This window comes from Pogoniulus pusillus, chromosome 10 (genome assembly GCF_015220805.1).
Source record: "Pogoniulus pusillus isolate bPogPus1 chromosome 10, bPogPus1.pri, whole genome shotgun sequence".
Taxonomy (NCBI): Eukaryota; Metazoa; Chordata; class Aves; order Piciformes; family Lybiidae; genus Pogoniulus; species Pogoniulus pusillus.
In genome coordinates this window covers 5682308-5704497 of record NC_087273.1, presented here as the reverse complement: position 1 = coordinate 5704497, position 22190 = coordinate 5682308, and the positions used below count along the sequence as shown (strand labels likewise).

The following is a 22190-nucleotide window of genomic DNA, read 5'->3' as shown; positions in this document are numbered from 1 at the left end:
GCTTTTTGGAGCAGATCACAAAGACATGAGGAGCAAACAGGCAACGACTGAACAGGTGCTGCTTTTCAGACATGTTCTGAGGTAATCTGCAGCAGATACCACACTCTGGTTGCAAGGAAATGCAACATTTCCCTGCTGAGAAACCAACTTTCACTGTTCCTGCCATTAGAATCAAAGAGGAGCAGACAACACATTTTTCTGGCAGTGAATTTGCTTCCTCCAGTGTGTGGCTATTCATAGTCTGGGGACTTCTCTGCATGTGGAAGTTTCATGCACAAAACCTGCAACTCTCATAGCTCTGAGCAGATGGAACAGAGAGCCTGAACCATTCCCCCACCATAATCATCAGGGAAGAAACTCAACAATCCCTGCCAAGGGCATTTTATCCTTCTGCTTTCTTGGTTTGTTTTCCTCACAGTAAAACACAAACTCCAGCCTTTTTGTTCAAGAAAGCAGCACTGATTTTGTGGCCACTGCTTTTGCTACAGCTACTGCAAAGTAAAGGCAGACGATGACAATGACAGTTTTCCCCCACAAGCATTAAGGGCCTAACACATAGCTGGGTTTGTCATGACATTAACAAGACCTCAAATTGGCTGATTTGGCTTTTGGCCACATGGCAAACTCATTAATAGTTCTGAATATTCAAATAGGGGCAGAAGTTGTTGAGTGCTTACAGAGTTCAGCATGCTCCTCAGCATTCCCAGTAACAGGAAGGCAGCTTCTGTGCAAACATTGTGGATTGAAGAGGTAACAGTGCCACAGGAGGCAGGAACTCCAAAGATGAACGTCCAAATAGAGTCTAAATCAAACTGCAGGAGGTGAAAAAAGAAAGAAGCTGTGAAATAATTTCCTTTCCAATCTGATTATTTTGTTTTATCAGACCTAGAGTACGCACATTTGGCAGGATTTAAAACCTGAGCCCATGCAAAAGAGCGAGCCCAGCCAAAGAGCGAGCTGCCTCGCCTCACCCAAAGAGTGAGCCCATCCAAAGAGTGAGCTGCCTCACCTCACCCAAAGAGTGAGCTGCCTCGCCTCACCCAAAGAGTGAGCCCACCCAAAGAGTGAGCTGCCTCACCTCACCCAAAGAGTGAGCCCACCCAAAGAGCGAGCTGCCTCACCTCACCCAAAGAGCGAGCCCACCCAAAGAGTGAGCTGCCTCACCTCACCCAAAGAGTGAGCTGCCTCACCTCACCCAAAGAGCCCACCCAAAGAGTGAGCTGCCTCACCTCACCCAAAGAGTGAGCCCACCCAAAGAGTGAGCTGCCTCACCTCACCCAAAGAGTGAGCCCAGCCAAAGAGTGAGCTGCCTCACCTCACCCAAAGAGTGAGCCCACCCAAAGAGTGAGCTGCCTCACCTCACCCAAAGAGCGAGCCCACCCAAAGAGTGAGCTGCCTCACCTCACCCAAAGAGCGAGCCCACCCAAAGAGTGAGCTGCCTCACCTCACCCAAAGAGCCCACCCAAAGAGTGAGCTGCCTCACCTCACCCAAAGAGTGAGCCCACCCAAAGAGCGAGCTGCCTCACCTCACCCAAAGAGTGAGCCCAGCCAAAGAGTGAGCTGCCTCACCTCACCCAAAGAGCCCACCCAAAGAGCGAGCTGCCTCACCCAAAAAGTGAGCTGCCTCACCCAAAGAGCGAGCCACCTCACCCAAAAAGTGAGCTGCCTCACCCAAAGAGCGAGCCGCCTCACCTCACGTGGAGAAGGGACCTGTTAGCACAAGTGCTGGCACAATCAGCACTCGCAGCTAGCAGGAAAACCCACCTGGTTTTCCCACAGGAAGGGAAAACAAGAACAAAACCAAACCAATCAAGTTGTATTTTTATCCAGAGTTAACCCTCCGGGGTTAACCTGACCCTAGGTGGTCTTGACCTCTCCCCAGGGGTGGGTCTGAACACTACCAGGTGCTGGTTAGCCCACTCCTGTCTAAAGCTCCATAAAAGCAGGGGGACTTCCTGGTTTTTCCCTCTCTGTGCTCCCTGCCTCCCTGCTTCCCAGCATCCCCATCCTGTTCCTGGTTCTGTTTTGCCACATGGCCGTCACCCATGAAGCAGACAAACCCCTTACCATGGAAACTCTGGTTGTACTAACACACTGTGTACTTGTTTTCCCTTCCCTTTACTTTTGTAACTTCCCTATCTCAGATACCTTTTTAATTGATTGTTAAACTTTACTTCTATTTTAACTTCCAAATCAGAGTGAGGTTATCTATTAGGGTGTGCTTACCTTTTCCTCTCTCTCCATCTAATTCCTTTCTTTTGGGAAAGAAGGGGGAAGAGGGAAGGGCACTCTATAAAATTGTTATTGGTTCTATCAAATTTATTTGAGTCTCTGGGAATTTAAATTAGAACCAAGACAATTTTCCAGCAAGTGGGGAAAAAAAAATAGATCTATTAAAAAAAAGTAAGACAAAATGCTCACCTTTAGCATTAGGAGTGCTGCTGATAAATATTTCAAGTAGTTTTGATTTAGTTTGGACTTAGTGCTACATTTCAGTGCTGAGCTTCCTGCCTCTGCTTCGCTGCGCTACAGTGCTCAATGCACTGTTGAGTATTTCTCTTGAGAAAATGGGCAGGTTTGGTACCTTCTGGTCTGAAATTTCTGCTTTCCAGTTCTCACTGATACATAAATGTCAGCACTGCATCCATTAAATAAATGCCAGCTCTGGCATTCATTCCAAACAGGAGCCTTCTCTACCTAGAATTTGGCTTATTTCCCCACTAAGGCTTCCTAGGACTCTCTGACAGACTACATAATGTCTACTCAGTTATACACCACTCAGGTCCAAAATCAGCCTCTGTAAAGTAAGAACAACAAATGTTTTCCAGCAACAAGTGAGATGTGTCCCTATAAAACCAGAGAGACCTTCCCAAGTAAAAGCTACCTTGTTTTGCCTGCAAGCTCGTGGACTGCCTTTAACACAGCAACTCCCCACTCTTAAAAAAAGCAACCCAAAAATACAAAAGAAAGCAACACCCTCCCTCCACCCCAAACATCAAAGGAGCCAGGCAGAAAATTATGTGCTCCTCAATGCCAGCTCACACCTGGGGTCTTTTTATTTGACCCCAAAACAGAGAAGAAAGACATCACAGAGAAGACAGACATCAGCAACAGCAATGCCACACCAGGCTGGCTTCCACGTATTTCCTCCCACAGTACCTCACCCTCCCAGCCCAAACAGCTCAGCACCAAATACAGTACTGTGACTGTGAGTCAGCTGCAAAGAAGGATGGAGCCTGGCTAAACCCCGAATTTTCTTTCAGGACAGACAGAGTGACATTCACATCTTACTGACTAATCCCTACCTGGCAGCCCTGCTTACACTGCCTGCTGCTGCCAGGTGCACTGACCTGCAGGTTCTCGGGCAGTTCAGTGACTGGCTGCTGCAGGAACAGGGCCATGAGGAGGAAATAGAGAGCAGGCACGTTGGTGTGCTTGGGGAGAAGGGACTGCAGGATGGGAAAGCCTGGGAAGTGGCAAGCGTCCCGGTTAATCTCCCGCAACGTCGATCTGCCACCAGCGCTCCTGCCCACGTTGAACCCTGAAAAGGAAGAGGCAAAGCAAAAGGTGTAAAAAGGTTAACGCCTGAGAGCCTCACTTGCCTTCAGACAGTGACCACCAGAGGGGACCTTCTCAGAAATCAGCACTGCAGTTTATGAGTCGTTGAATGGTGGGGGCTGGAAGGGACTTCCAGAGATCACTGAGTCCATGGCCCCTGCCAGAGCAGGATCACCCAAGGGCAGGGCACACAGGGACACATCCAGATGATCTTGAAAGCCTCCAGAGAAGGAGGCTCCACAACCTCTCTGGGCAGCCTGCTCCAGCAACCTCACACCAAAGTTTCTCCTCACATTGAGATGGAACATTCTGTGATTGAGCTTGTCTCTGATGCCCCTCATCCTATCCCTGAAAAGAACCTGGCACCACCCTCCCGACAGCCACCCTTCAGATAGTTGTAGACACTGATAAGATCCCTTCTCAGCCTTCTCCTCTCCAGACTAACCAGCCCCAGGTCTCTCAGCCTTTCTTCACCAGATAGATGTTCCAGGCCCTTCATCATCCTCACAGCTCTCAGCTGAACTCTCTCTAGTATATCCATGTCCCGCTTGAACTGGGGAGCCCAGAACTGGACACAGTCTTCCAGTTGTGGTCTCACTAAGGGCTGAGCAGAGCAGTGGAGAATGTGTACACACAAACTATCACACACACATCACCCAGTTCTACTTCAAATGTCTGATCTTTGCCATTGGAATGGGCTGCCCAGGGAGGTGGTGGAAGTGTTCAAGAAAAGCCTGGATGAGGCACTTAGTGCCACGGTCTAGTTGACTGGAAGGGCTGGGTGCTAGATTGGACTGGATGAGCTTGGAGGTCTCTTCCAACCTGGTTGATTCTATGGTTCTGTGATTCCATAAACTCTTGCCTTCCAGTGATACCACTGCTCCATACAGACCACCTAACTCTGTACCCAAAGACCTATTTTCTGACTGACCATCACTTCAGACTTTTAAAGCACCCCAGCCCCTGAAAAAAACACATTTTGCTGGCTGAAAGGGAAGCATCACCTCGATCTCAGTGACATATATTTTACCAAGCAGCAATCTCATGGCCCATTTAAGTCGATGGGTGGCTAATTTGTTTCCAAAGATGTCTCAGGGGCATCTTGTCTGAGCTGTTTTATTACTGATTAATCAGTTGGTGTGGAGCACTAAGTGCTCTTACTTTAAGTGCTGCCACAGGCACAACACTCACCTTTTGTGATCTTACTTCCACCTAGACGTTCATTTTCCTCTTAAAACCAAACCACCAACCCACACCATGATGGCAAAAAATGAGGAAGGAGGCAGGAGGACAGTTCAGCCCCCACATCAGCACAGTGAGCCATTCTGACACTGCCAGAGATCAGGTAGTTCTGAGGATCTGATGCATTCTGTCCACCAGAAAGTGACTTTTTCAACAGAAAATACCTACCAGGAATCAGGGTGAATAAATCTTTGTTAAAAAGCACAGCCAGCAGGACCAGGGAAGTGATTTCCTCCCTGTACTCAGTGCTGGTGAGGCCACACCCTGAGTACTGGGGTCAGTTTTGGGGGCCCCATTCCACAAAGGACACTGAGGTGCTGGAGGGGGTCCAGAGAAGGGCAACAAAGCTGGTGAGGGGTCTAGAGAACAGGGCTGGGGAGAAGCAGCTTAGGGAGCTGGGGGTGTTTAGTGTGGAGAAGAGGAGGCTGAGGGCAGACTTCATTGCTCTTGACAACTCACTGAAAGGAGGTTGGAGCCAAATGGGGTTGGGCTCTTTTCCCTGGTAACTAACAACAGAACAAGAGGAAGTGGCCTCCAGTTGCACCAGGGAAGGTTTAGGTTGGATAATAGAAGCAACTTCTTCACTGAAAGGGTTCTCAAACACTGGCACAGACTGCTCAGGGAGATGGTTGAATCCCCTTCCCTGGAGGTGGTTGAAACAGGCAGAGATGTGGTGCTGAGGACCTTGGGCTGGATGATCTTCAAGGTCTCCTCCAACCCAACCAACCCACTGACTCCATGATTCTATATGCCCACAAGCTCCCACACATGCCTTCAGTCAGGAGGGGGCTGAGGTGCCATACCTAGGACAGTACCAATCTTATTGGTCAGGACAGAATCCGTCTGATCCAGCCAGCCTCCACCACTGAGACCCTCCTTAAATTTGATAAGGATGGGCTGATTACTCAACAGGACCACCAGGATTCTCATGGCTGCTGTGACAGTGGTGGAATGCAGGTGTTCTTCCATAAACATCATAATCCAATCAAAGCCCAGTGTCTTGACCAGTTCTTCACAAGCCCTAAATAAAGAGAAAAGAGGAAAATAAAACCCCAAAACCATAAATCAGTCCCATTTTACAGCACTGCTTTTCAGTGTCTTCCACTTTCAGATCAGAGGCAACTCAGATCTTTCAAGAGTTAACTGAATTCTTAACTAAGTTTGCTCCATCAGAAATGTTGCTCATCAGACCTCATTAGCTGGAACCTGGGCAGTGTATTTGCTTGGCAGAAAGATTAAAGAACAGCTCCTGGGACTCTTTCATTCCATGAGATTCCTCCAGTTGTAGAATGCTGGACTAGAAACATTTGTCCACAAATTCTAGTTCCCAAATACTTTTTGTTGAGCCATAGACAGGTAGAAAGTTTTTCAGAAGCCTTTTTTTCATAAACTCTCATTAAACAATGAAAACTTTATTTTGTGGTTGCTGTTTTGTTTAAGGAATACTTCCAAGGATATAATCTTCCTGTTTGGGTTTTTTTTTTTCTTTCATTTTTTTAATATTAAAAGCAGTATTCTCTGCTGAGGCCCCACCTGGAGTACTGCATCCAGCTCTGGAGATGCAGGAGTGTGTCCAGAGAAGGGCCAGGAGGATGCTCAAAGGGCTGCAGCAGCTCTGCTGTGAGCACAGACTGAAAGAGTTGGGGCTGTGCAGGCTGCAGAAGAGGAGGCTCCCAGGTGACCTTCTTGTGGCCTTCCAGGATCTGAAATGGGCCTATAAAAAAGCTGGGGAGGGACTTTTGAGGCTCTCAGGGAGTGACAGGACTGGGGGGAATGGAGTGAAGCTGGAAAGATTCAGACTGGATGTGAGGAGAAAGTTCTTCACTGTGAGAGTGGTGAGAGTCTGAAATGGGTTGTCCAGGGAGGTGGTTGAGGCCTCATCCCTGGAGGTACTCAGGGCAGGCTGGATGAGGCTGTGGCCAGCCTGATCTAGGGTAGAGTATCCCTGCCCATGGCAAGGGGGTTGAAACCAGATGATCCAAGGAATCTGCACACTTGCTGAGGGTGCACTGATCCCTGAGGGAGTCACTTGGCACTGGTCTCCAGGTGGATGTTGTGCCCTTGATCATCACCCTCTGCGTGCAACCATCCAGCCAATTCCTTATCCAGCAAGTGGTCCACCTGCATTCCTACTGCATCCTGCTCACTTGTGATCCTCTGTCTCAGTTTTTTAACTAATAGTTCTACAAACAATTTTTCTTCCATCAAATGGACAGCAGCTGGCACCAAGTGCTGCCAGCCCAGCGCCAGCCCTGTCCCAGACTGATCACCAGTGTGTGGGCAGCAGGGACAGGGAGGGGACTTTGAGACACCTTCCACTAGACCAGCTTGTTCAAGGCCCCATCTAACCTGCCCTTCAACATTTCCAAGGTTGCAGCTTCCACAATGTCTCTGCCCAACCTGTTTCAGTGCCTCACCACCCTCATGGGGCAGAATTGCTTCCTAACGTCTCATTTCAATCCAGCTTCTTCCAGTTTTTACTGCAACTCAAGTAGTGAATCAAAAAGGGGCTGGCTGCATAATTCTATCCATTGAAATAAAAAATGACAACCTTTTTCCACCTCATGTTTGGTTTTTTTTGCACTTACTGCAAATTAACAGTTGTCTTCTCTTTAGAGGTGTAGAGCAGCTTCAGAAGGATATCCAAAAGCCTATTGCGCAGTAGAATAAGATTAGCTGAAACAAGTCCTCCAAAATCATCCTCTGTTCCTAAGCACAAAGAATCAAAAAAGCAAAATTAGGCATTTTAAAAGCTATTTCTGTACTCTGTATTTCTGTATTGGCAAATGCAACCTGATGCCACTCAGGTTGTGAGGAAGCAGTGCTGAAGTGCAGGCAGCCTGCTATATGCTGCTGAGAATTGCTTGGTGCCCCATTCTCATGGCCACAGAGTTTGGTCAGTTTGAAGAATGGGCAAAAGGGGATGGCAGCCTCTCAGAAGAGAATCCTAGAATCACAGAATTGTTTTGGTTGGAAAAGCCCTCTAAGATCATCCAGTCCAATTATGAACCCACATTAAATTGTGTCCCCAGCTGCCATGCCCACATGTTTCTTGAACACCTCCAGATCTCCAACTGAAACAATTCTGTGATGCTAAAATAAGGATTCCTTAATTCATTCTTTCACCTACTCCACACCCAGCAGGCTTTCTCTCCCAACAAAGAAGCAGAGATGCACAACTGATTTGAGATATTGAGATACTGGAAAGTGTCCAGAGAAGGGTGATGAAGCTGGTGAGAGGCCTGGAACACAAGTCCTGTGAGGAGAAGCTGAGGGAGCTGGGGAATGTTTAGCCTGGAGAAGAAGAGGCTAAGGGGTGACCTCATTGCTGATTACAGCTACCTGAAGGGAGGCTGGAGCCAGGTGGGGTTGGGCTCTTTTGCCAGGCAAGCAGCAACAGAACAAGGGGACACAGTCTGAAGCTGTGGCAGGAGAAGTATAGGTTGGCTGTTAAGAGCGAGTTCTTCCCAGAGAGAGTGATTGGCATTGGAATGGGCTGCCCAGGGAGGTGGTGGAGTCGCTGTCCCTGGAGGTGTTCAAAAAAAGCCTGGATGAGGCACTTGGTGCCATGGTCTGGTTGATTGGACAGGGCTGGGTGCTAGGTTGAACTAGATGAGCTTGGAGGTCTCTTCCAGCCTGCTTGATTCCATGATATGAAGCAGCAAGTGGAGGAAACAGAGCATGCCCATGCAGGGTTAGATGCAGGGAAACTGCTGGGTTTTTGCACTGCTTTGTACACAACATTGAAAACTAACAGTTATTGAACACTGAAGTTGCAGAGCCAACTGGCAGCCAGGTTAGAACCAAATGCCAACACTGCTAATGACACTCCTGCTGCATTTCACAGGTTTAAAGCACAGAAGAGATGACAAAGCCATGCCAGCGCTTACCACTGTCAAGCTTTTCTTCGTTGTTTATTTCCATGACCACAAATTTCTCACAGACTGCAAATGTAGGTAGAGTGGAAGAGATGAACTGTCCAAACCTTGATGCACAGAGAAAAAACATAATTCATTGATGTAACAGATGTACTTCCCCCCTTCAATAGAAAACCCTAACACTAGTGAGAGGGATGGACTGCAAATCCTCAAATTCTCACATCTGAAGGCTGAGGAAGAGAGGCTCCATTTCAAGTTACTAAGCAACCTCCAAACTAACAGGTACTAATTAATGGAATTGAAGTCTATAGGTAAGGAACCCTGAAAATGGTAGAACTCAGGAAAGGAAACTAGGAGATACCACCAAGCCCTTGTAAAAGGAACACCACCAGTTGAATGAGTACTACATCAAACCTGGCCAGTACTCCACCCTAGGTCGTAGTTTTCCAAGGCAAAATGATGATGTGAAAGAAAAGAGATGCAACATATTCCTCTTTCCTAACCTGAAAGGGTCCTTAGCAAGTATAATTATTCCTAAGTTATATAATAGTCTTCATTTTTATTTCCAGTAAGGAGAACAAGGAACATTCAGGCATTCTACAATCTGCTCTGTAGCTATTTAAGCCTAAAACCAACTGTTTTTTTGGGTCCTCCAGAATTAAATCAAAGACAGGTTAAGGTGTTCAAGTTGGTGCTTCTAATTGCTTTACTTGTACTTAAAGTGAAAAGCTGAAAACATGACCAGCTCCCATGCAAGAAACTACTTCAAGCTCTGCAACGTTTTTATCAACTCCCAGTAGAATGAAATGGAGGACAAGGAAAATTCAGCTCTTATGGAGCTGAACTCACTGAAAAGCACTTCAAATACTCCTCTGTGTGTATGGATTGCAATTCTTTGTGTTGCTTCTAGCAAGCATAATTACCAGTACTACACCTGACAGCCTTCAATATGTCAGGTTTTAAATAGTGATGGTTAAGACAAAATCTTGAACTAAATCTTTCATGAAGGAGAACAATCAAAGCTGCATTACAACCAGAAAAAAATCAGCATGTTCCACCTCAAGGAACACTCAGTGGTGTTTAATAAGAGCGCTCAGTGTGTCACATGAACAAGAGAGCTACCACACAGCAGCTTTGCTCATTGCCTGCAGAACAGTGAGCCAGTTTAATCCTTCAGTCATACCTGGTTAGACATAAACTGAATTTCATTGCATTTATTGGTCCAATTCAGTCTAGTTCTTGAAACAATTCAGTACAGGACCATTCAGTGTTACTCACTCCACAGCAGTATAACCATGTGTGCTAGTTTGAAGCTAGCTAGAATGTTTTGGTGAGAAGGACTAGATTACAGGCTGTGAAAGGAAAACAATGGTGATGTCTACTTCTCTCATAGGCTTGCTGAGATGTATAACAACAAGAATCAAAACATAGACAAGGCACTTCTGCTGGAGAGCTCCGAGCTGCATCTCTCTCTAAGCTCATCCTCCATTTCTTTGATTAATCCACTTTGCTTCCTAACCCCCTAGCTGAACCTCCATTCTTCCTTGGGACTGGGGTAAGGTTGAGAGTGGGGAAAGAGAAGGTGGAAGGGCAGTTGGGAACCCCTCCTGGGGACTCAGGTTTCTGGGAGGGCTTTTGTGGTTTTGTATCACCTTTTACCTTGTATATTTCTGTATATAACTGTATATACTGTAAATACTTGCTTGTATATTGTGCTAAGCTGTAAATAATAAGCTTCATTCAATTTCCAGAGCCAGCTGAGTCTAGTCTGGGTCATTTCCAAAGTGTGGGGGGGCAGGAACACCCAAACCATCACATCATGAAGCAGTTTTGACCAAGATCACCAACATAACAAAACCAAGAAATGCAAAATTTTGACAGTTGTGGACTACCTGAGCAAGTCATAGCTGCTAGGGAAGCCTTGAAGCAAGAAGCTCAGCACATTACTAATGGCAGCAATAGTAGGCTGGGACAGAGACATATCTCGAAGAGTCAGGAGCAGTTTGGGAATGAGTTGGAATTCTCTCATCAGCTTAGAGTTCTTTGCTGCTTCACTGGAAGAAAGGAAGGAAGGAGATGGCAATTTAAAGTTGGAGCATCCTCTAAATACTGCCCAGTCCTGGAATTCTCATTGCTAGGCTGATGCCAGCTCATACCTTGACTCGGTGAGAAGTTCAATGAAGTGCTCAAATAGCGACAGATGAAGCTCATAGGGTGCATGAAGCCAGACCTCAAACAGAGAGCAAACAATGAGATGTTCTGCAGACAAATCCACTTTAAGATTAAAACCTGGTATTGATATGGCAAAGGTCATGAAAGGCTTGAAGAGATTAAACCTGTTCATCTACAAGACTATTTACCTGATCACTGCATTCAGACTCACTGCAAGGTTCTCAACTGTCTAACCCTCACTTTCAAACAAGTGTTGTTACGTCTGTACTAGCAAAGACCAAAGAGACACATGTTGGTACTAAACATGTTCTCTGGAAGCATATCATGCTAAAAATTTTAGGACTTTGATGGTCCTCATCTTTCTGAAGTACTGAAAGGCTTTAATAAAGTCTAACTCCAGCCTCCTCCAGGCTGGACAAACTCAACTGCCTCAGCCTCTCCTCACAGCAGAAAACATTTCTGATCCATTCTGACCTTTTTGTGGCCTCCTTTTGACTCCCTCCCAACTGTGCTGCAGTTCAAGGCAAAACAGCCACTGATCTTGCTGCTCAGCTACTTTACTGTACCACAGATGGGACAGGAAGTTCTCAGGGTAACAACCTAGTTTGTCGCTGTTCGATATTTCAGCATTTGCCTTCATCACTACTCAAAGTTGTCATCACCATCAGCACCACTTCTCTATGCAGCTTTACATACTTCAAAGTCACAGAGCAGATCCTGGAAGGCAGCAGAATTTGGAATAATGGATGTCTCATGCCCACTATCCACGGTTCCCACCAAGGAGAAGGTCAGATGGAGGATATGGCTGTTCAGAAGGGAGCGTTTCTTCTTCAACAGCATTGCCAGCAACTTCAACAAGGAAACAGAAAAGGGATTAGCAGCCTGTAACACACATCAGTGTTGTCTAAGCTCAAAGAAGTAAGGATGGAGTAGCTGTGTCCCTTCTGAAAAGGTCTTTGAAGTAAGTCTGATAGTTGATATTCTTAACATACAAGCTTGGAAGTGGTATTAAGGCTAGGAAAGGGGCACATCATGACACCACTCAGCTCACAAACCATCTGTTCTGCACTGCAGACAGTATCTAGGCCCCAAGGATTAGGAACACAGAGCTCAGTAAACTTCCTATCAGAAAGGCAGGTTAGCACAACACCACAAGATGCTCACACAGGAACTGCTAGGCCAGACAGCGACACTGGTTCAGCATGGGCAGGAGTAGGACATTTCTTACACACCTGATAACCTCTAATTCTTTCCATTTCTTTGCTGGCCAGTGGATTGCTCTTCACCACACAGACCAAGGCCTTCACAGCTGCATACAGCCCTTCTACATCTGATGCCATGGCTACAAGTCCCAGAATAGCAGCAGCTCCACCAATGTACTGCAGCGTGGTGGCAACAGGCTTGGGGACAAATGTTCTTACTCCTGAGCACAAGCAGAGGAAATAAGCAAATCAAATCTAGGAAATAAGCAAATCAAATCTAAGTCTTGGAGGAAATCCATGTGAGTATATGCAAGGGGTCTGCATTCTAGCACTGCTCGAAGCATGACAAGAATGTCACAGGAGGAACTATGACACTTCAGAAGGAGGCAAAGGAAATCACAGAATCAAAGGCTTGCTTCAGTTGGAGACAACCTTTATGATCATCAAGTCCAAGCAGTCTATAACTCTACCAAGTCTACTGCCAAACCATCAGACCTGTTCTCCAGGCCCTTAGCCAGCTTTGATGCCCTTCTCTGGACTTGCTCCAGCCCTTCAATGTCCAAAACTGAACCTAGGAGTGAAGGTGTGGCCTCACCAGTGCTGAGCACTTCCTTACCCCTGCTAGCCCCACTATTGCTGTTCCAGGCCAGGATGTCAGTCGCCTTTTTTGGCCACCTGAGCACACCCTGGCTCATGTTCAGCTGCTGTCACCCAGCCCTCTCAAGTCTTTCTCTGCTGGGCAGTTTCCAGCCACTCTGTCCTAAGTCTGGAGCATTCGTGGCATTGCTGTTACCCAAGGGCAGGACCCAGCACTTGTCCTTGCTCAATTTCACCCCACTGACCTCAGCTCATCGATCCAGCCTGTCCAGGTCCCTCTGCAGAGCCTTCCTACCCTCCAGGAGATCGACATTCCCACCCAGTTTGGTGCCATCTGCCTTTGATGCCTTTGTCCAAACTACTGCTGAAGATCATATACAGAACTGACCCCAGTACAGAGCCCTGGGGAACACCACTTGTGACCAGAAAACAGTTTCTGACCCAAGGTGACTAAGTATATTTTCATATTGCTAACTCATAAGCTGATGCAGTCTACATTGGTAAAAAAGATATTAAATGGTATGACCATAAAATATTTCAGTGTTAAATGAATTATGAAACACACTACTAACTTTAATTACATGATTTATCTTCTAGACCTAGGTTCTTACTGAGAAGTAATCAATAATGATTCTCAAGCACTTGACTCACCCAAATATCCTATCAAGGCTGCCCCAATGGAGCGTGCTGGCCCATTCAGATGTCCTGCTGAGTTATGCAGCAGCTTCACAGGTGTGGCATTCTCATGGGAAGAAATGGACAGCTGAACAAAACAAAGAGCAGGGGCTAAAGGGAAGAGGGTTTTGTATGCAAGCCTGGACAGAACTTGTGTATTTTCCTCCCATGACAGAGAGCAAGTAAGAGAGAGCAAACCAGCAGAGGCTGGAGGCATTGAGACATTCTCTAAAGAAAACAGACATCTCTAATCCACAAAGTTGAAGGAAGACAAAGCTAACTTCAAAAATAATCCCACAAGATGTGGTTTGGGTTAGAAAGGACCTTTGAAGGTCATCCAGTCCCCATCCTCTAGGCAAGAATATAGAATCACAAAACATCTCAAGTTGGAAGGGACCCATAAGAGTCAAGTCCAACTCCCTGCTCATTGCATGGCTGCTCTAAACTAAATTACATGACTAACAGCAACACCACTAATACTGCAAGGTGTAATACACACTATTTTTGGTGGGGTTTTTTTTGTTGGAAGAGACCTCCCAAGCTCACCTAGTTCAACCTAGCACCCAGCCCTAGCCAGTCAACCAGACTGTGGCACTAAGTGCCTCATCCAGGCTTTGCTTCAACACCTCCAGGGGCAGCAACTCCACCACCTCCCTGGGCAGCCCATTCCAATGCCAATCACTCTCTCTGCTAACAACATCCTCCTAACATCCAGCCCAGACCTCCCCTGCCAGCTTTGTCGCCCTCTTCTGGACACCTTCCAGCACCTCAACATCTCTCTTGAATTCAGGAGCCCAGAACTGGACACAGCACTCAAGATGTGGCCTAATCAGTGCTGAGCACAGGGCAGAATAACTTCCCTTGCTCTACTGGCCACACTGTTCCTGATCCAGGCCAGGATACCATTGGTCCTTTAAAAGAATAATTCACTTTGAAGGAAAAGATGAACCAATATTCTGATTTCCAAATCTGAATCGTAGCCAGAGGCCCAAGCTGTCAGCTCTGTTCATCTGTGGCAACAGAAATATGGTTCAAGGACATGATCTTTACTGGTTTGCAATGATCTTAACTGATGAGCAACTAGATTACACTAAAAGGCCAAAATATCTCCAAATGTTGCTCAGATCCACAGCTACCAGTGATGACAAGAAAGTGAATTACATCTGGAGTACAGCCTCCCTCCACTGGTGTTTTTTAAACATGCAAATGCTCACAGACAACTCTTCTGACCAGTGCAGTCTTGCTCCTGCCTGCACTGAGCAAACTGCCTTGAAAGAAGTTCAGAGGGAGGCCAAACAAGCAGGAGACAGGAACCAGCTCATTTCCCAACATACCTGTTTGGCAATAGCTTTACTATCCAACTTGTTGTAAACTTTCCTTATTCTTGCCACTGTAAACGAAGAAACTGACAGTGCATAGAGGCCAAAAGACACTTTCTCTTCTGGCACCAAAGATACTGGAGATGGGTTGATTCCTTCAGACTTCGAATCTCTGCCTTAAAGTCAAAAGAAAAGCTCACTTCAGTAAAATCACTGGGTTGGTTCTCAGTTTTAGAAGTGAAACCTGAAACAAATTGTACTGCAGAGTAGATACAGAAGAAAAGTTTCACCACCAGCTGAGATGTCACATGGTCATACAATCATTGAATCACACGGGTTGGAAGGCACATCCAAAGCCATCTAGTCCCACCCCCCTGCAGTCAGCAGGGGCATGCTCACCTAGATCAGGCTGCCCAAAACCCTGCTGAGCCTCACCCTGACTATCTCCAGGGACAGGGCCCCAACCACTTCTCTGGGCAACTTGTTCCAGTGCTCAACCACCCTCATTGGAAAGAATTTTTTCTTAACATCCAATCTAAATCTGCTCTGCTCTAATTTCAAACCATTGTCCTTCATCCTGCCACTGCAGGCCTTTGCAAACAGTCCCTCCCCAGTTCTCTTGTAGCCCACTTCAGGTATTAGAAGGCTGCTCTAAGGTCTCCCTGGAGTCTTCTCTTCCCCAGGCTGAACAGTCCCACCTCTCCCAGCCTGTCCCCATAGAAGTGCTCCAACCTTCTGGTCATCTGGCCTTCTCTGGACACTCCAAAATGATGATTTCCACCATCCTTGCCAAGAGCAGCTACTAATCTCCTGCCTGCCAAGAGCTGGGGTTTTATTCTGCTCCCGCACACTCACCTCTCCCACCTCATCTGCCTGCACGCACACCAAAGATCCCAGCACCCTGGAGCCACAACAGAGGCTGCCAAGTGAGCTGTACTTACATGGTACATATACTGCTTGAAAGCTCCCAACGTAGTTTGGTCCCAGCTCATAAATGGTGCTGACCCCTGGGGCAGGCAGAACTTCCTCCAGGAAGTGCGTAGGGCCCAGGCGCCAGACCAAGGAGGAAAGCTGGCGCTGGGCAGGGGGGGTGCCAATGTAGGCGTAGACAGTGCTGACCACAGGAGGGTTGGCAGAACCAGAGCCACTGGGACTGCTGTGAATGTAGTGCAGCTGTAAGGCAGAGACAAACAGAGGGTTAGTGAGAGGATGGATGCCATCAGCACACAGGAGGCAGATCAGAGACACGGGAAAGCCATTTGTAAACCAGAGGAGGTACCAAAAGGCTGCAGTGTACCACGTGGTGATCATCTTCAGCTCTTGGTGATCCTCCTCATGACCCTCAGCAGCAGCATTGCTGTGCCACACTTGCCTCACATGTATAGAGTCACAGAACAGTTTGGGTTGGAAGAGACCCTAAAGATCATCCAATTCCAGCCCCCTGCCATGGGCAAGGAGACCTTCCATCAGCCCAGCTTGCTCAAGCCCTCATCCAACCTGGCCTTGAACACCTCTAGGCAAGGGACATCCACAGACTCCCTGGGCAACCGGTGCCAGTGTCTTACCATCCTCACTCACAAGAATTTCTTCCCAATCTCCAGTCTCAATCTCCCCTCTCCCAGCTCAAAGCCATTGTCTCTCATTCTGGCACCCCCAGGCCTTGTCAAAAGGCCCTCCCCAGCTCTTTTGTAGCCCTCTTCAGGCACTGGAAGGCTGCTCTAAGGTCTCAAAGGTCTTCTTGCAGTCTTCTCTTCTCCAAGATGAACAGCCCCAACTCTCTCAGCCTGTCCCCACAGAGAAGGTTCTTCAGCCCTCGGATCATCTTTGTGGCCTCCTCTGGACCCTTTCCAGTAGCTCCAGGTCCTTGTTCTAGTGGCACCAGAACTGGAGGCAGTGCTGCAGGTGAGGTCTCAACAGAGCAGAGGGGCAGAATTCCCTCCCTGTGCTGCTGTTCTCCCTGCTCTGGCTGCAGAGAGCACACAGCTGCTTGCTGAGCTGCCAGCAACCAGTGCTGGCTCTTGGGGTATTTGTCACCAACTGACACCCCCAAGGCCTTCTCCTCCAGACTGATCTCAAGCACCTCCCTGCCAAGCCTGGGTTTGTGCTTCAATGCCACATATCCACTTGGGCATTACTACAACTCATGTCTCAGAAAACACTCATTATCTTCTCTTAACAGGACTAGGGCTGGCTCTGAGCTGTGTAGTCAGCAAAGACCTATTTTTGCAAGGCTCCTAATTTTGCAGGGGTTTGGATTCCTGTGTTAGCTGGGGAGAGCTGTGCTGGTTTCTTTTGCTCCTGGCTCGTGTGGGTTTTTGCCCAGACAGAAATCACTGCAGCCAGGACAATGATTTACAGAAGAGCTTTACCTTGACAGTGTTAACAAGCTGCCCATCAAGGTAGAGGGCAGCTGTGCTGTTCTTCAGCATGCCTTTGCTCATCACCAGGACCAGATGGTGCCATTGGCCTTCCACAATGAGGTCACCACAGCGGAACCGGGCACAACAGGGCAGAATTTCATAGAATGATGACTCCTCACTGAAGTCATCCACTAGAAGAGAAATACCAGTTAGTGGGCACCAGCAGAAATGCTGGAAGTCATTAAACTTGGCATAAGCCAGTCTGCAGCAAGGCACAGCAGCCCAGGATTCTGAAAGCAGGTACTTGAGAAAGACACCAGGAACATCAGAGTAAAGGAATGGGATTAGCAGGCATGGCTTCAGACTTTCAAATACAGGAACTGAAAGAATCAAAGCAGATGTCTGGAGAAAGTGTTTGGCCCAGACTGTCACAGTTTGATAGGCTGAACCTCCTCAAATACTTGCCCATTCACAAACCAGTAGAGCTTTGATAGTGTCAGCAGCTCTCCTCTTTCTTTGCCTTAGAATTATAGAACTGTTGAGGCTGGAAGAGACCTTTGAGATCATCAGTTCCAACCACTTAGAGAGAACCTGCAGTCCTATCACTAAGTCACTACCACTAAACCATGTCCCTCAGCATAGTACTCTTAATATCTTCAGGAATGGTGACTCCACCACCTTCTCCCTGGGCAGTCTGTTCCAATGTCCCTTTCTATGAGGAATTTTTTCCTAATATCCAACCTGAACCTCCCCTGGCACAACTTGAGGCCATTTCCTGGCATCCCATCACCTCTTGCATGTGAGAAGAGACCAATTCCCACCTCACTGCCACCTCCTTTCCAAGGAGCTGTAGAGGGCAATGAGGTCTCCCTCCAGCCTCCTCCACACTAAACACCCTCAATGCCCTCAGCAGCTCCCCACCAGTTTTGAGCTTCTCATCCCATAGGGCATGATCAGTTTTCCAGGAGCATCAGCTTCTCCATCAGAGAGCAGCAGAGCCCCCACTCTGCTGGAAGGCACACACACACTCCTTCCCCCACAAGAGCACACACACACAAAGACAAAGCTCCAAAACTCTCCGTTAGGATACGCTCCAGATGAAAACAGGAGCTTTCCAGGTCTCTCTTGGGTCTTTCATATTGAAGGAAAAAAAGGCAGGAATCCTCTTACCTCCTGAGCTGCCTGCATAGGGACCCCACTCACTTCTTTAGAACTAGCCCAAGGGAAATGAAGAAAGCAGAGCACTTGGAACTAACTTTCAGGTCCAAAAATAATCTCTGGTTCTGTTTCTCAGCCAAACATCTCTGAACACAACTCTTACTCACAAGAAAGATCCTTAAACTACCCCTATTTATTCTCACAATAGACTTGCCAGCACTTCCAGGCCCCACACTGGAGGCTCTGTCATCTCACTTCTTCAGGTACTCACCTGCTCCGCACTTGACAGTACAGCACCGGCTACGACTCAGCCAGGGCATGGTGTCAAAGTGTCTCATCCAATTAAAAACCTCTCTTTGTAGTCAAAGACCTTCAGATCTTTTCTGACAAAGCCTCTTCCAATCCCATTTCTTTTGAAGAGTTAGATAATGCAGGCTTACACTCTAAAGCCAGGCAACTGGCAGCTCCAGCACAGGCTAAGGCAGTTAACAGAAAGCTAACCTGACTGAATTCAGTCTTCTGAGTGAGCAAACACTGCCAGTATCTTTGCCACTATGAGCCCTCAGCTCTCCAGCTTTAGGGTCCAAACCCAACTTCTACCAAGAGGAACTCCTGCAGTGGGTGATGCCAACATCCCATGAAAACAAAGAATGCTCTACAACAGCCTGAGTCGCTCTGTGGGAGTTTTCATAGAATCACAGAATCAACCAGGTTGGAAGAGATCTCCAAGACCATCCAAGTCCAACCTAGCACCCAGCCCTAGCCAATCAACCAGACCACGGCACTAAGTGCCTCAGCCAGGCTTTTCTGGAACACCTCCAGGGACAGTGACTCCACCACCTCCCTGGGCAGCCCATTCCAATGCCAATCACTCTCTCTGACAACAACTTCTTCCTAACATCCAGCACAACTTGAGACTGTGTCCCCTTCTTCTGTTGCAGCTTGCTTGGGAGAGGAGCCCAACCCCCACCTGGCTACAGCCTCCTTTCAAGGAGTTGTAGAGAGCAATGAGGTCTGCCCTGAGCCTCCTCTGCTGCAGGCTGCACACCCCCAGCTCCCTCAGCCACTCCTCACAGGGCTGTGCTCCAGGCCCCTCAACAGCTTTGGCACCCTCCTGATGGACACCTTCCAGCACCTCAACATCTCTCTTGAATTGAGGGGCCCAGAACTGGACACACTACTCAAGGGGTGGCCTGACCAGGGCTGAGTACATGGGAAGAATAACCTCCCTTGTCCTACTTTTGATATATTCTCAGCTGTATCAATGCTTCCTTACTGCTTGCTACTCAAAAGGGAAGGACAAAAACAAGAACAGATTTCTGACAACCACTTGTAAACCCCTATGGTGGTCTGGTGAAACCCTAAACCTGCACCACAACCAGAAGGCTGTCAGACTGCTTCACAGTCCACAGCCCCTCCACAGCCACAATGACCTGTCTACACTGACTGATGGAGGAGAGGGCAAGAGACAGGATATAGCTAAGCCTGAAGCCCCCCAGCAGCACAAATTCATTTGCCTTACCAGCTTCACCTAGATCTCCTCTGCACCTCATTGAATTCCACCTTTGATCACAGATACTGAAAGAAGCTCTTTCTGAAAACTGATCAAAGCATGAACATGTGATGTGAATGACTGATGGCCTTCAAGTAGTCCTCCAGGACTGGGAGTGTCCAGGCTAAAAAAGCCTTCACTATCTGTTAGTTCACTATTCCTTCAGAGCAAAGGCAGTTAACATTGGCAGCCCAAGAGATGCTGTCTAAAATGAATCGTACAAGATCACAGAATGCTTTGGGTTGGAAGGGATCTTAGAGATCACCTACACCAACCCCTCTGCCATAGGCAGGGATGCCTCTCAACTAGACTTGGTTACCCAAAGGTCTCATCCAGCCTAGCCAGGGAGGCAGCATCCCTTCCCAAAGCAATTAAGTCATACCTCCTTCAAATCTCCAACATCTTGGAGGTTGGCAAAAATACTTCTTTCTATGCAGATGTGCTAGTTTGAAGCTAGCTAGAATGTTTTGGTGGGGAGAACTAGATTACAGGCTGTGGAAGGAAAACAATGGTGATGTCTACTTCCCTCACAGGCTTGCTGAGATGTATAAAAACAAAAAGCAAAACATAGAAAAGGCACTCAGCATTTTTGCTGGGGAACTGGCTGAGCTGCATCTCTAACCTCACCCTTCTCTGCCATTTCTTTGACTTTGCTTCCTAACCCCCTGGCCTAACCTCCATTCTTCCTTGGGAATGGGGTAAGGTTGAGAGGGGTAGGGGGAAGGTGAAGGGGTGGTTGGGAGGCCCTCCTGGGGACTCAGGTTTCTGTATTACCTTTTAACCTTGTGTATTTCTATCTGTAACTATATACTGTAAATATCTGCTTGTATATTGTGCTAGCTGTAAATATAAGCTTCATTCAATTTCCACAGCCGGCTGAGTCTAGTCTGGGTGATTTCCAAAGTGTGGGGGAGCAGGTAACACCCAAACCATCACAGTAGATATCAAACTTTTGCAAACAATGAAAGGCCCTGAATTTCTAGAGGAACATCTCCAGCTGGCATTTTCCCACTGTTAAAAACCCACCAGAAGCTGCTGAAGCTGCAGCTGAAGATGCATCTCACAGAATTCTTCTGGATACTAGGTTCCAAACAGTATCACAGTATCACCAAGGTTGGAAGAGACCTCACAGATCATCAAGTCCAACCCTTTACCACAGAGCTCAAGGCTAGACCATGGCACCAAGTGCCACGTCCAGTCCTGCCTTGAACAGCTCCAGGGACAGCGACTCCACCACCTCCCCGGGCAGCCCATTCCAGTGTCCAATGACTCTCTCAGGGAAGAACTTTCTCCTCACCTCCAGCCTAAATCTCCCCTGGCACAGTTTGAGGCTGTGTCCTCTTGTTCTGGTGCTGGCCACCTCAGAGAAGAGAGCAACCTCCTCCTGGCTGCAACCTCCCCTCAGGTAGTTGTAGACAGCAATAAGGTCACCCCTGAGCCTCCTCTTCTCCAGGCTAACCAGTCCCAGCTCCCTCAGCCTCTCCTCATAGGGCTGTGCTCAAGGCCTCTCCCCAGCCTCGTCGCCCTTCTCTGGACACGCTCAAGCATCTCAATGTCCCTCCTAACCTGGGGGGCCCAGAACTGAACACAGCACTCAAGGTGTGGTCTAACAGACTTCTATCTGTATGGTTACAATGTTGTCAGGATGCCAAGGCAAACCTTACCATAGTTTTGGAGGAGCTCCTCTTTAGTTGAAACAATCAGCGAGCGATCTTTAGCCGAGAGGACGATGGCGAGGCAGACGTAGTGCTGCTCCGAAGAGTTTGCACGGCGTACTACGGTCAGAAGTCTCACAGGGTGGTTATTAGGAGGGGTACTAAAATGTTCAATACAAAACCATGTTGAGTAGCTTAAACCAGATGGTGGTGGAAAAATTCTTTCACCTGAAAATGAAACATGAAAGCTCATTATACAGCTCATGCTGAGGAGACCTCCTGATTCTTCTTTCCCCCCCTCAGCTCAGTTGATATCAGCTCTGCTTTCTCAAGACTTGTCCTTCATGGGCTTCAATGTTACTCCACAGAATGGCTTAGGTTGGAAGGCACCCCAAAAGATGCTATCTAAAATGAATGATACAAGATCACAGAATGCCTTGGGTTGGAAGGGACCTTAGAGATCATCTACTTTAACCCCTTGCCATGGGCAGGGACACCATCCACTAGACCAGATTACTTAAGACCTCAGCCAACCTGGCCTTGAACACCTCACAGAAAGGAGGCATCCATGACCTCCCTGGGCAGCCTGTCCAGAGTCTCACCATCCCTCTGCTGAAGAACTTCTTCCTAAGATCCAGCCTAGCTCTGCTCTCCCTCAGTTTCAAATAATTTCCCCTTACCCCATGTAAGGGACAGCAAACAACTGAAATGGGCTTTTTGTGATGATATAACTACATCTTGTAATAAGCTCAGTCAAGAGTTCAACAGAACAAGGCCACTACTACAGCACTACAGTACATTACATGTTTCCTCTGCTCCTCA

At 47.6% G+C, this 22190-nt stretch overlaps 1 protein-coding gene across 9 annotated transcripts in view; it reads right to left on the bottom strand.

The window, feature by feature from the left end:
- The window catches only part of WDFY3 (WD repeat and FYVE domain containing 3), a 165453-nt gene that overhangs the window by 52696 nt on the left and 90567 nt on the right, over positions 1–22190 (bottom strand). For 8 of the 9 annotated variants that reach the window (XM_064149629.1, XM_064149628.1, XM_064149631.1 and 5 more), the window contains 14 exons: positions 21378–21596; positions 17013–17194; positions 15585–15816; positions 14659–14819; positions 13301–13412; positions 12083–12273; positions 11547–11699; positions 10835–10908; positions 10571–10732; positions 8691–8785; positions 7389–7509; positions 5604–5821; positions 3306–3541; positions 678–812 (listed from right to left, as the gene is read on the bottom strand). In XM_064149629.1, coding sequence (XP_064005699.1) covers positions 678–812; positions 3306–3541; positions 5604–5821; positions 7389–7509; positions 8691–8785; positions 10571–10732; positions 10835–10908; positions 11547–11699; positions 12083–12273; positions 13301–13412; positions 14659–14819; positions 15585–15816; positions 17013–17194; positions 21378–21596 — 2291 coding nt within the window. The remainder of the gene's footprint in view (positions 1–677; positions 813–3305; positions 3542–5603; positions 5822–7388; positions 7510–8690; positions 8786–10570; positions 10733–10834; positions 10909–11546; positions 11700–12082; positions 12274–13300; positions 13413–14658; positions 14820–15584; positions 15817–17012; positions 17195–21377; positions 21597–22190) is intronic. The other variant, XM_064149626.1, reaches the window with a different exon arrangement.